This window comes from Apium graveolens, chromosome 8, assembly GCF_009905375.1.
Source record: "Apium graveolens cultivar Ventura chromosome 8, ASM990537v1, whole genome shotgun sequence".
Lineage (NCBI taxonomy): Eukaryota > Viridiplantae > Streptophyta > Magnoliopsida > Apiales > Apiaceae > Apium > Apium graveolens.
Genome location: NC_133654.1, coordinates 260,933,436 through 260,947,285, shown reverse-complemented (window position 1 = coordinate 260,947,285; position 13,850 = coordinate 260,933,436). Strand labels below are relative to the sequence as shown.

At 32.6% G+C, this 13,850-nt stretch overlaps 1 protein-coding gene and 1 long non-coding RNA gene across 3 annotated transcripts; one reads left to right on the top strand and one right to left on the bottom strand.

Annotated features, from left to right (window-relative positions):
- The first annotated feature begins 3,746 nt into the window (after positions 1 to 3,746).
- LOC141678396 (uncharacterized) lies at positions 3,747 to 4,658 on the top strand. 2 transcript variants are annotated; one of them, XR_012557740.1, is made up of 3 exons: positions 3,823 to 4,003; positions 4,108 to 4,263; positions 4,406 to 4,658. It is a non-coding gene; the product is annotated as an uncharacterized LOC141678396 (long non-coding RNA). The 2 variants fall into 2 exon arrangements; XR_012557739.1 differs by having other exon boundaries at positions 3,747 to 4,263.
- A 3,685-nt stretch (positions 4,659 to 8,343) lies between these two features.
- Positions 8,344 to 8,832, bottom strand: LOC141680790 (uncharacterized). Its single transcript, XM_074486913.1, has one exon. The coding sequence runs from the start codon at positions 8,830 to 8,832 to the stop codon at positions 8,344 to 8,346; it is 489 nt and encodes a 162-aa protein (XP_074343014.1).
- Between the last annotated feature and the right edge of the window lie 5,018 nt (positions 8,833 to 13,850).

Genomic DNA, 13,850 nt, shown 5'->3' with positions numbered 1-13,850 from the left:
AAGGATTCTGATATACAACATTGACGAAATAAAAAACATAATTCTCAAAACGACAATATTACAAGTCAAAATGAAATTCTCAAACGCTACAGATCAATATCTTTCTCTTGCAACCTTCTTCTTTCTTTTCATATGGATGCTGAATTGTTGGCCTTGCAGCATGATGTCACAGTACAAAGATAAATGCAATCACATCAAAAGTCTTGCAAGAAACTAGCTCCTTCGACCCCTCTACTTTGCATTATACATAAATTACTGCCTACTAGATAAATTATCTTGCAGTTTAGGGATTGTCTACTGCTCCCACAAATAACATGTAAATTATTTTACAATTTAGTTATGATATCATATTTGGCATAAAGGTTTGCATTTTTAGGAAAAATGTAATCATAATATGATTGTTCAGTTATATTAATGGCATTAAGATGAGATAATGGTTTAAAGTCTGATAAATGGTATTTAAAACATACTACCATCAATATAGCTCTGACTCTTTCATTGAACAAAAAGTTACAATTATCGGAGTACAAATGCAGAACGTCACAACAATATAACTTACCCTTTTGTTCGTCTCAAAATGTCTACAACTAGCACTCAAAAGATTTCGCCATTTATCCTGAATAGCCAAAAGAAAATAGATTTAAGATTCAAAATTAAAAGCGCTGGAAAACCGTAAAACTAAGAAATAAAAATACCTTGAGATCAATTGTTAAGCGATGGGAAGATGAGGAAAAACAAGCATTCTTTATCTCAGTCCATTTCCCAACTCCATGTCAAGAAACCCCATCAACTAGCTGCTTATAGTGAAAGGGCACTTGGACAAGTATAGTTGGGCAGAGTAGTCTAGTATTAGTATTACAGATATACAAATGGAAAACCTTATGAGGAGCTTAACGCATACTATGTACGCACGTACAAAAATCAAACCATGAGAACTCTTCCATAGTTGAAAGAAAAACAACCAAAATCCTATTCAATACTTAAGGGAGGTCCGATGCCGAGTCAACTTCAGTGCATTAATATAATATTTTGTATTACCATACTTCTCAAACTAATTTTAGTATTTTAGCTCGTACATATTTTATTAAATTCTATACTCTCATTATTTTTTTTTATTTTTCTTTATTAAATGGTACCAAATATTCCTGTATAATTAACTTATGTCAAGTCGATTGTAGGGCTTCAAAAAGTTTAACTCTCTTATGTATAATAATAGTATATGATATCTTACAAGATTAAAACTTTATACAATCATCCTTTATTATGTAAAGCATAGAAAAATCCTAGTGAACTTCTCTTCATCTATAACATCAAAGACACTGAGGAGCAGTTTCTCATAAAGCTCAATTTAAGTCCCCCATGCAATGCTTGAAAACACAAGTTGAATGGCTATAGTTACCCTGGCCAAGAAAAGGAACAGTATAACACACTTTGTTGCATGGATATGACTAATTAAAGCTCAGACTATTCAGTAAATAATGTCTATTCTCTTTTTTTTTAATACCAATCAATTTTGTATCAAGCAGTGCAAAATACTAGAATTAGAAATAATTAGCATCAGCCTGCGACCTTAGAGCAACCCCAGCGCTTCATACCTTTTTTCTAATATATTGACCCCACCTAAGCAAAATGGTTTCCGGACAAATCTTGGCTACGCGCCTCCAATGATAGGTCCATTTCACGGTTTTTTATGTAATAAAATATTTATATTATAGCAATATCAATGAGTAACTCTTTAAATTGAAAAAGCAAAAATAATGTCTACCGAATGACTTTGAATATATGATTATGATTGTTATTAAAATATATTAAAGTAAACAACTGGGACAGTCCCAGCATGGAGGGACTGCCCATTTCTCTCCTCTTTCATACAATGGTAGGGAAGGCCCAATTTTCATATTTAACCCACTTCACGTAATTCTAGATAGTAAATGACCCCGTGTTGTGGGTGCTCTTAAGCTCGAAGACAACAAAAAGATGAAAGTAACAGAACACTTAGGCAGAACTAGACACGTGGAGTCATAACTACAAATAGATATGAAGGCTAAGAACATTCAGATTTTTAAATTGGTAACTCATAAGCTATAACAGTAATGACAATTTGAAGATCTAACAGTCAACAACATACTAGTAACATCTGAGTAAAATAAGAAGCATATTGTAATAGCATGACTCCACCACACATACCTTAGATTCTTCGATCTTACCAATAGGATTTTCAATTCACTTGCCAAGCAAAAATTACAAATAAAGCCCTGCAAATAACAAAACACACAAGAATTACTTAACATATACAAATAAAAATAACATTAAAACCGAAGAATAACTTACTTTGTAGATGATCCAATATAAAGAAAAAGTTTTTTAAAAACAAATTTTTAATTTTGAAACAAAATTAAAAAATACTTACTAATTTGAGCGGATTCGAAGCAGATAACATCACAGTCGACCAATATAAAGTTTTCTCTACACCGAACTAACAAAAATCTAGAGTTTTACTAAAATAAAAAGATAGGGTTAAAGGTAATTAGGATTCAACATTGGAGTTCGAAAAGTAGAGTTTGAATTAAGAATCTGTAAACTACGGTTTGAATTAGAGTGCAAATTAAGGGCTTTGATAAAGTTTGAATTAGAGTTCTTGAATGAGAGTACTGAAAGGTGAGATTGTGAGAAGAGTGAGTTTGTGAGGAAAAAAAGGAAATTCCTTTGAGTTTGTACACAAGCGTGGGAAAAGAAAATGGGTTGGGTTAAATGTTTTTAACTAACTAAGGTGGAATGTTATTAAGCTCGGGGAATGTGTATACCGCATGTTTATTTTAATTTTTAAAAAGGCCTACAACCGATGTGTAAATATTATTTTAACATCGCTTTTGAAAACAGTGATGTTAAAAATCCTATAACATTGTTGCAACCAATATTAAATAAGTGATATTTGTTAACAGTTTTTTTGTAGTGAATTAAGAACACTGTTTTACATGCCACTATTAATTTAAGATCATGTTTGAAAGTGTAATGAGATATTAAAAATAATTTTTTTAAATAGATTTAGAACACTTTTTTACATGTCACTATTAATTTAGAATTATGATTGAAAGTGTGATGAGATATCTTTAGTGGTAAGAGATTATTGTATGTCATGCCGAATTTTTAAGAATAAATACTTAATCATGAGATCTGTAAGCCTAATTTTTTTGAAAAAAGATCAGGTTTAACACAGGTAAGCCTCTTGCATTATGTCAGTAAACATAAATTTTTAATTTATTTATACATGACTTAGTATACATTAGTTAGGTTTGCATATGTACACATAAATTTCAATTTACGTATTTAATAAATGTAGACCAAAAAACGTTATAAGAAGTGCAATTAAGTTGCTAAAAAAAACAAAACGCTGGCTGGGGTTCAAAAGTAATATGATACTCCTTCTGTTCCTTTAAACAATTCCTAAATGATATGTTGGTACTGTTCATAACATGAGACAAATTATTAATTTACATCTAATTTATAAGCCTAAATATAGTCATGAGTGATTTTGTTGGATTCGTGTTATGAGTATTTTAATAGGGTGAAATTTTTACATTTAATATTCATACGAAATTAAAGATATTAACGATCAAAAGTGTGCATTGACAAACGTGTCAAGTACAAAGAGAAAACGTTTTTAGGGACGAAAGAGTACTTCATAGCTAGGCATACACAATTTAATATTAAGTGCACCGAGAATTATGTAAATTGCCAGGTAGGTACCGTGTTGGTTCCTTTTTGTACATGTATTTCCTCTCTGTATATATGGATTATACATGATATCAAATATGATATTTGATCTGTATACCAGTCTAACGGGATTACTAATTCGTACTCAATACCATATTTTGAACTAAATGACACCTAAGCTCGCTGCAAATAATGTAAATTGCCCGGCAAGTTCTGCGTTGGTTCCTTTCTGTGTATTAATTTCCTCTCTATATTAAGCTCGCTGCAAATAATGTAAATTGCCGGGCAGGTCCGCGTTGGTTCCTTTCTGCACATGTATTAATTTCCTCTCTATATATATGTGCGCGCTCAGTGTAAGTATTAATTTAAGTGCTTACTCTTACAACTCTACAGGTATAACTCTGGGTAAATTTGCTAACTAGCTCAGTGTAAGTATTAATGTAAGTATTGTACTGATCAAGAACTCGCTCTGGTTACTAATCATTAGTCTTCTCCTCATACTTTCTCTATCATCTGCAACTGCTGATAACGAATACTCCGCATGGCTAGGTATTTTTCCCTAGTTTTAATGGAAGTATACATGTATTATTTTGTGAATGTTTGGCACCTACTTTTTTATCCAGACAAAAGCCGGTCCTTACAATTATTAGATTTTGATTTTTTGATATTTAATTATCATCGAAATTTGCAGGTCCGAATGGTAGTGAAGATTACGAAAGTCCTCCACCACCTTTAAGTTCTATTCGCAGAAGTCGTTCGCCGCCGGCTGGGAATGGAAAGAAATAGAATTTTCCATATATAGGCCTAACTACTAGGCGAACATAAGTTCTTGTGGCAGAATAAAAGTAGTATTTTTCTGAGAATTCAAGTGATAGTCGTCTTCCACCTTGCTATGTACTCAAAAATGTTATATTTTATATTAATTCTCTTCAATATTATTTTTAGCACTATTCTTTCACCAATTTTACTGATTGAATAGCAAAAATGCATAACAGAAATTTATTAGAAAAACAATATTCTATACATTGATACCCCACCCCTATATTGGAGTTTCTTGACCACTGCATGATTAAAATACTTTTCGGGCTTTTGCATATCCATACTGTAACTATAATCCCATGATCATACGATCTAGGCCACCGCGTCATTCTTTTGTCAAGCATAATTAATGTAAACAAGAGGTGAAAACGCATGCATAATTTATTAACTGATAATAAAAAATAAAAAAATTAAAAATAATACAAAAATCTCTGCTTTTTGAATAAAAGTTGCACTTTTATAGAGAAAAGGCGATTGAATTCCTAACAATCAGTCCTACTGATATCTTGTTGTGACTGTTTGAGAAATATTAAAATAATTAATTTATGACTTATTCATAAGTGATTTATAAGTAATAAATTGATGGATACTTATAAATTAAATAAGTGTTTAGTTAAATGTAATTTTTTTTACTTAACTGGGCTAAAATAAATAAATTTTATTATAATTATTTTAATTCATAAATTTTAAATTAGAAAGACATGTAAAAACATAAATTTTAAATTAAAAATTAATAAGAAAGCGAAAAATCAAAATAAGTTTTTGTGCAGCCAACCTTATTCTTGATCCAAGAACGTTTGAGGTTCGAACGTGGCTATTATGCAAAAATATAAATAAGTTTTATGTTTTTCTTCCTCTTCTTATTTTTTATTTTTTACACTTTGATTGACCAGAAAAGCTTCTAACTTCGAGTCAACCATGATCTCAAAATTATACCTTAATCGATTTTATTTGATGATTTTTTATGCTAAATTTTATTTGGTGACTTTTATTAAGTGCCGGTTTGAAAAATTTTAAAGTAAATAATTTATAACTTAAACGAATAAATAACTTAAAAGTGATAAATATATAAATATATAAATACTTATAAGTTACACAAGTGTTTGGACAATTTGAAAAAAATGTTAGATTTTTTTTACTTAAATGAAATAAAATAAATAACTTTTAAAATGTAATTATCTGAATTCATGAATTTTAAATAAGACTAACATTTAAAAAAAAATTAGAATTAAAGTTAATAAAAAGGTGAAATATTAAAATAAGTTGAGAAAGGTATATCATCACTAATATTTTACTTATCTACTTTTTTTTGAAATATGAAAATAATTCAATAAATGAAAAGCCATACATCATCTACACATGTAATCCTCCAATTGTTGTTTTGAGCAATCAACCACAAATGATACCCCACCCCTATATTGGAGTTTCTTGACCTTCTTTGACATATCCCTTTGGTTGTGCGACATACACTTCCTCATTGATATATCCATTAAGAAACGCCGTCTTCATATCAAGATGGTGAACCTGCCAGTGGTTTTTAGCTGCAAATGCTAGTAAGAGCCGGACCGTTTCCAATCTTGTAACCGGGGCATACACCTCATCATAATCAATACCATGCTCTTATACATATCCCTTTGCTACTAAGCGAGCTTTATGCTTCACAACTCGTCCTTCTGCGTCCCTTTTCAATTTAAACACCCAATTCAGATCGATCACTTTGTGTCCAATTGGTAGTTCAGTCAGTTTCCAAGTGCCATTCTTCTCTATTGATTCGATCTCGTTGTCCATTGCAACCATCCAGTTTCTTTCTTTTTCAGCTTGCTCATAGTTCAATGGTTCATCGATTCCCATAAATAATAGTTCTTCATCTACTTTAGACCGTAAGCAATTTTGCTCCACAGTCTCAACAATCTAATCGTAGTGCTTTGTTGTATGCGTGATGGTGTCTCAAATTCACCTCCCCATGTCTCACTAACGTCTAATACATCGTCTTCTTCAACCTCGTCACTAACGTGTTTGACATGCATGAATTAAACTCCTCAAGTTCTGACCAAGACCAGCTCATAGTTTCTTCGAAAACAACATCTCTACTCACATATATCCTTTTTTCAACTAGATCAAACAACCTATACGCCTTGGTGCCTGGTTCACTCCCGAGATTGATTACCTGAATGCTCCTGTTATCTAATTTCTTTATGTGAGCACCATCAACTTTCATATGTGCTAGATATCCAAACACCCGTAGATGTCCTACGTTTGGTTTGTTTCCCGTCCAGGCCTCGTAAGGCGTTTGATTTGACAAAGCTCGGGTAGGCAAGCGATTTAATACATACACTGTATGACGAAAAGTTTCTCCTCACAACAATGCTGGTAAATTCCTCTCCTTCAAATAACAACGTGCCATTTCTACAACAGTTCTGTTTCTTCGCTCTACCACCCATTTTGTTGGGGTGTGTAAGGTGCTGTGTATTGTCTTTCTATTCCGGCTTTCTCACAAAAATTCTTAAACGCATTCGAAGTGAATTCCCCTCCACGGTCTGTACGCAGCATTCTTATTTTCTTTTTTGCACCATCTTCAACCTTTGCTTTAAAGCACTTAATTGCGTCCAATGCTTCATCTTTGCTCTTCAACATATACACCCACATCACACGACTAAAGTCATCTACCAGAAGAAGAAAATATTTGTTTCCTCCTGGTGTTGTAGGCTCTATGGGTCCGCACAAATCACCGTGCACTAGTTGTAGGACCTTCGTTGTACTATAATTTGATTTTTGTGGAAAACTTTTCCTTGTTTGTTTCGATACCAAGCACCCCTTACAGACCTCCTTCGGCACTGACACCTTTGGAAAACCATACACCATATTGTGTTTGTTCATCACGGTCATTGAAAGGTGATTTACGTGTCCCAGACGAGTGTGCCACAAGTTAGTTACTTCATCTACTTTAGACAGTAAGCAATTTTGCTCTACAGTCTCAGCAATCAATCTATACAATCTGTTTAGTGAACGTTGTACTTTCATGAGTAAAGTCCCGTTTTTTTCAAACACCCATAGGTGTGTACCTTTCAGCACAACTTTGTTACCTTCTTCTGAAAGCTGGCCCAAACTAATTATATTGCTGTGTAAAGAAGGGATATAGAATACCTCATGTAGCATCCTTTCTTCGCCATTCCTGCACTTAAAAATTATTGATCCCTTGCCTTCGATCTTCACAGTTGAGCCATCTCCAAATCTCACAGTGCCTGTTATGTCTCTATTCAGTTCCAAGAATTTTCTTTTATCTCCCGTCATATGATTGCTCGCACCGTTGTCCAGGTACCATATATTTGAACTATCACCATTCACCTTTCCCTCTGCCATCAATCTTGGTGTCACGTTGTTTTCATTCAGCATTAATTCGTGTTTTGCCAGTACTAGTGCTTGCTTATATTCATCTGTTTTTACCATAAAAACTTCTTGTTTTCCATCATTCTCTCGCTTTGGTTTTCTACACTCAGCAGCGTAATGTCCATATAAGTGGCAGTTGTAACATTTAATTCTGCTTTTGTCTCTTCCTCCACGACCTCCTCTCACCCCTGAGCTTCCTCCAGTATTTCCCCGATACGCGCGTCTTTGACATTCCTCTCTAGTTAGTAGCAATTTGCCCTCGTTTTTCTCTTTGGCCAACCATTCCTCCTCTGTAAGCAATAGTTGACCTCCTGGCATTTCTGTGTTCCCCTTTATCCTTTCTCCATGCGCCTTTAGTGAACCAATTGCCTCCTCCAACGTCATAGTTTCTAAATCTCCAAATTATTCCATAGTGGAAGCTATTTACAGGAACTTTTGTGGAACTGCACATAGCAGTTTCTTAACCACGTAGGCTTCTTTCACATCCTCTCCCAGTACACATATGTTTGTCACCAACCCATTGAGTTTCAAACAGAAATCATCCAGTGCCTCCGTATCTTTCATACTCAAGGTCTCAAATTCTGATTTTAAGGTTTGTACTTTAGCCGCCTTAACCCTGTCTGCACCCTGACTTATGATTCGCAGCGCTTCCCAGGCATCTTTTGCCTTCTTCTTCTCCAAAAGAGAGAGTAACATATCCTTTGGGACACTCTGATAGATCATTACAAGAGCCACCTTGTCTACCCGGTCTTCTACGGTTCTTGTCTTTGGATCGGCTTGTTCAATCGCCTCCCAGACTCCATGTGCCTGCATTAGCACTCTCATTTTCATTGCCCACACGGTGTAGTTCGTTCGGTTTAACATGGGGTAACTCAGACCCATTGATCCTCCCTTATTCTTTCCCATATCCATTGCTTGTGTCTTTGACATATGTGCTTCAGTCGTTCCAGAGAGAAACCCTCGCTCTTATACCAAATGTTGTATCTGTATATGAACTTAGGACTTGTAAAGACAATGCAAAATAGTGATATGTTTTTGGAACTACTCTTCTCAATAATCAAACTGAAAGGAATACAAGGTTTTAAAGAGAATAACCCCACATGTTGTGGCTACAAAACATGAGACAAATTAACCACACAATCTTCTCTAATGCTAATCTGATTTTATTTGAAGATACTCCTAAAATCACTCTAATGACAAAATCAATTATTTAAATACGACTGAAGTAAATAGGTAAAGCAAATATTCAAGATTAATCTTAACAAATAACCTATACATTACAAGAATTGTATCAGATTTAATGTATATGGATTGAAGATGAATATGAAAATATTGTAACTTTTACACAATTTTGGACCCTGTAAATTTCACAACAAAATAGTACAATGCATTGATGCTCTAAAAAAACTAGAACACTGGTTTTAGCTCTCCAGACCTGATAGGCTCTCTAGACCTAAGACGTCATCTACATACGTAACAGCGTTAATACGGGATTTTTTGGACTCCAAAATGATACCCCCTCCGTCCCAAAATTATCTTCCCGTTTTGACTTTTCGTACTGATCATGGTAAGCGATTGATTACTAATTTACGTCTAATCTATAAGATCAAACATAGTAATGAGTGATTTTGTTGGATTCGTATTTATGAGTATTTTAATACAATAAAGTTTTTATATTTAATACTAATACAAGATTAAAAATATTAACAATCAAAAGTATATATTTGTAAACGTGTTCAACACAAATAAAAAATGTTTTTAAGGACGGAAGGAGTACCAAGTCCAGTCCATGTGGAAAAATGCCGTGTAGGCCAGGGAGCTTTCGATTCCCTGATGCAGTAGTTTACATAAATGCTTCTTGCTACCTAGCGTACTCTGTCCCTTTGGCACATTTTCTTTTTAATTACACATTTTCTTTTTAATTGTTGAAATATTAAAAAATTTACTATATTACACGCTTAATCTATCTAATTATCCTTTGTTATGAATTTTCATAAGTTGAATTAATTTTTATATTAGTTTATTGAAGTCAAACATTAAAAAGGGTTCATATTAAATGAGGCATACTGTTCATACTCACCCTTTTTAACATCATTTCATTCCCTACACTATCTTAATTTAAGTAGGTCATCAAATTAGGGCAATTCCAAATTTTACTAAGCAAGGAATGAAATTTAAGAAAATTATTATAAGCAACATAGCAAAAGTAGTTGCATTTTTGTATGTCTCGATTGCACTTTTTCCGGGAAACAAAAATGAAAAACATAACAAAAAACACACCTCAACCCCGTTATTCTTTGCTGATTCTACTTTCTAGAAATTTTTCTGTCACACTCTTATCCAAGTTAACGAGCACATCCATAATATCTTAAATCTCTTTTTTTTTTCTCCCAACTGAACACTTTTTTAATCAAAATCAACCTGATCCAAATGCTCTGCAATCCAATATATACGCACAGCTTATAAAGTCTATATTATCTATATTATGATATGATAGACGAAATATTAAAATTTTGGTAGTCGACCAGTCGATACTAACTTAAATTAGTTAGGGATGTATTCAATTGAGATTTTGAAGAATTGATAATAATTCATGGATTTTAAAAGATTTTCGTTGATTTTAATTGTTCGTGAATTTTGACGGAGTTGATAAAAAAATCTCTTAGAGCCTTAATTATTTATAATTTATGATGATAAAAATAACAGTGTATCACACAGATTTTAGGCTAGTACTATATTATAATAGATGAAATATTAAAAGTTTGGTAGTCGATCGGTCAGTATTCACTGAAATTACTTAATTATCCTTAATAGGTAATTATGGATTGGTAGAAGCTCACGAGGGCTGCTAGCTGGGGTTGGGTTAGTGTCTGTAGCTGCCGTGCGGTCATTTTGTGAGTGACTGCTGATCCGAGTGTGAGTGCAGGAGGACCGGTGTCTGGATGGGTACATGCCTCGACTGTTCTTTTGCGCGCAAGCTCCCTCTCACGGGCCACGGCGTGCCGGTCAAGTTTTTGCATCTGGTCTTCGACTTTGGTTTCACCGACCGGTGGAGAGGGTGGAGTTTGTTGAAGTGCCGACGGTTCTCGATAGTCGTTGAGGGTGTTGTTGGATCGGGTTATTGTCATGATGCTGTGATTCAGCCTCGAATGTTGATTGGATGTTAATTGAGTCTTGACCCAGTTAAGTACTAATCAACACAGAGGTGGAGTTTTGGTTCAAGACCGGATGCTGGGCCGAAGAGCTTTGGTGCCCCTCCTTCTATCGCCGAATGATAAGCCTCTAGATCTTCGTGTGCTTTTCTTTATCCTGGGTTGGGTGAAGTTCGAGGAAAGAGGTACCTGAAATAGAATGTCTGGCGGAGATGGGATCTCCGGGGACACCTCCGGTGTAAGAGTAAGTATTCCGGCCAAACTCTAGAGAGACAAAGCTAGAAAAGGTAAAGCTTACTATAGAGAAAAAATGTGAACCCCTTTACCTATTGTTTTCTTAGGTATTTATAGGGAATGAGAGCATGTGGGCATCACGTGTGTTTGGGGGAGTGTGTAGGAGCTGTCCCATCTGTTGACGTGGGCGGCGGTTGTCTGGTATGGGGGTTAGTGACTGCTAGCGGCATGTCAAAATCCCCCACGTGGATATCAGTCGCCCATGTCAGGGTGTTTATAGGGTTTGTCAGGTGGTGCTCGGTATGGCCGAGCGTGAGTGTTTTAATAGGGAATTGACTTGTGCCTGTTCTTTGGTCTTTTAGGGGTTGGGGTCTGGCTGATTGGGCCGGGCTTATCTAGTCAGTTATATTTAACATGAAACAAATAAAGGTTTTGTTGGTAGTCTAGTCTGATCACCTATATTTTGATCATACTCTAAATTTATAATTATATAAAAAAGTTAAATATTCACGAAATATGTATAACAGACTCTGACCAAAATTAAATAATATATAATATTCACCCGGGCCAAAAAATATACTAATGAACCATCTTAAACAATCAAAAGATGATTCGTGAATATGTATAATGGCCCGGGATAAAATATAATAATATACAGGATTCATCCAGGCTTAAACAAATTTATACTATTAATACTTGTTAAAATAACAAATAAAAAACTAAATATAGTTACATAAATTTGCCGCATCATAATAAAACAGAATAATAAATATTATTGACATAATTAAAAAAAATTCAATAATTGAACTGGGAAAAATAAAATTAAAATTGAAAGATAAGTCGTTGTCGATATAGTGAATTAGTGAGCTCGAGCTAAAAATAATATGCTACTCATCAGGAATAAAACAAAATAATATTCAAACTAGACTAAAATAAAATTTCAATATAAACGAAATATAATTACTTGAATGTGGTTGATATAACGGGCTTATATAATTACGGGTTTCTTTAGTGACTATAGTATCCATACCATTTTATTTTAAATAAAAATAAAATTAAATATGTTAATAGACCCCGACCGAAACAAAATAATACAATACTACTGAAACAATTAAAGTAATTTAACTATTGAACCGAGATAAAACAAAATTAAAATTGAAATGTAATTCGTTAGCCAATATAATGATATATATCGGGCTAAAAAAATAATATATACTACTCATCCATCCGGGCTAAAATAAAATATTGTGGGACTAAAATAAAATTCAAAACAAACTAAATATAATTATTTGGATTTGGTTGATATAAGGAGCTTATATATTTACGGGTCTATGTCTATAATATATATATTACTTTATTAAAATAAAACTACAGATAATTCGACACTTTGTTTAACAGTGTCAGAATAAAAAAAACTATATAGACTTTTCACCACACTTGAAAAGATTTATACAATTAGTCTAAGATAATACAAATTAAAAAAATAGGGTAATTATAATAAAATAATATATACTTTTATCAAGGCTAACAAATTACATCATATATCCGAGTTCAAACAAAATAAATTATATTTGAATATAATTAGTTGAATTTGAGTGGTATAATGTGACTTAGGCTAAAATAATATAATGTGTATGATTGATCCGAGTTAAAAAAGATTAAAAATAAACTTTGTGTAATTCACATTTTTAATCTAGACTAAAATTTATTTTCTAATTTAAAAATAATTATCATTTGTGTACATACCTATAAATTTCAATAAAATATGTATTTAAGTCAATAATATTATTTATTTATCAAATATTATATTAGTCATGTGTGTGCATATATAATTATTATCAAATTATAATATTAAATATTTTAAATGTTAAATTTCAAATCTTAAAATTTCATTTCAAAATAAATTTTTAAAAAGTTACATGATATTAAACTCAAACTCTTAAAACACTAGCTGTCTTAGTTCACTCACATAGATTGTATATGTCACCACTTTGCGTCGTCCATTTTTAAGTGTGTGTTTTTAAGTACACCATTTCAACAACATGCTAATATTTCTCAAGGTAAACCTAATAAAAATCACTTCAATCTCATTAAACTCGGTTTTAGTTTGATTGCTAAAATCCTAGTTATTATGTATGATTAGATATAATAGTAATAGTTATTTATATAAAGTAGTCCAAGATTTGAATTTCATCTTCAACCTGAGTAATTCTAAATTAAAATATTTTATTTTGAATACAAGATCTATTAATTGGTCCGAGTATATATTTTTCAACATCTATTTACTGGCTTAGTTTTTACACTTATTTATATTAAAACCTAATTGCAATTATTATAAATAACTATTATAATATACTAATGGAAGATATATTCTGTTATACTTATTTAGACATTACTCTTTTTTAACAAATATAATTAATAAAATATTAAATTAAAATAATAAAACAACAATTATTTAAAACAACCGTGCACTGGTCTTAGGCTAGTATTATTTAATAAAACTGAATATTATATATTAAAATAGATTGAATCTACTTTTTAAAT

Bases quoted from the DNA above. Each gene is read 5' to 3' on its own strand.
- LOC141680790 (XM_074486913.1), bottom strand. From the start codon at position 8,832: ATGGATATGGGAAAGAATAAGGGAGGATCAATGGGTCTGAGTTACCCC.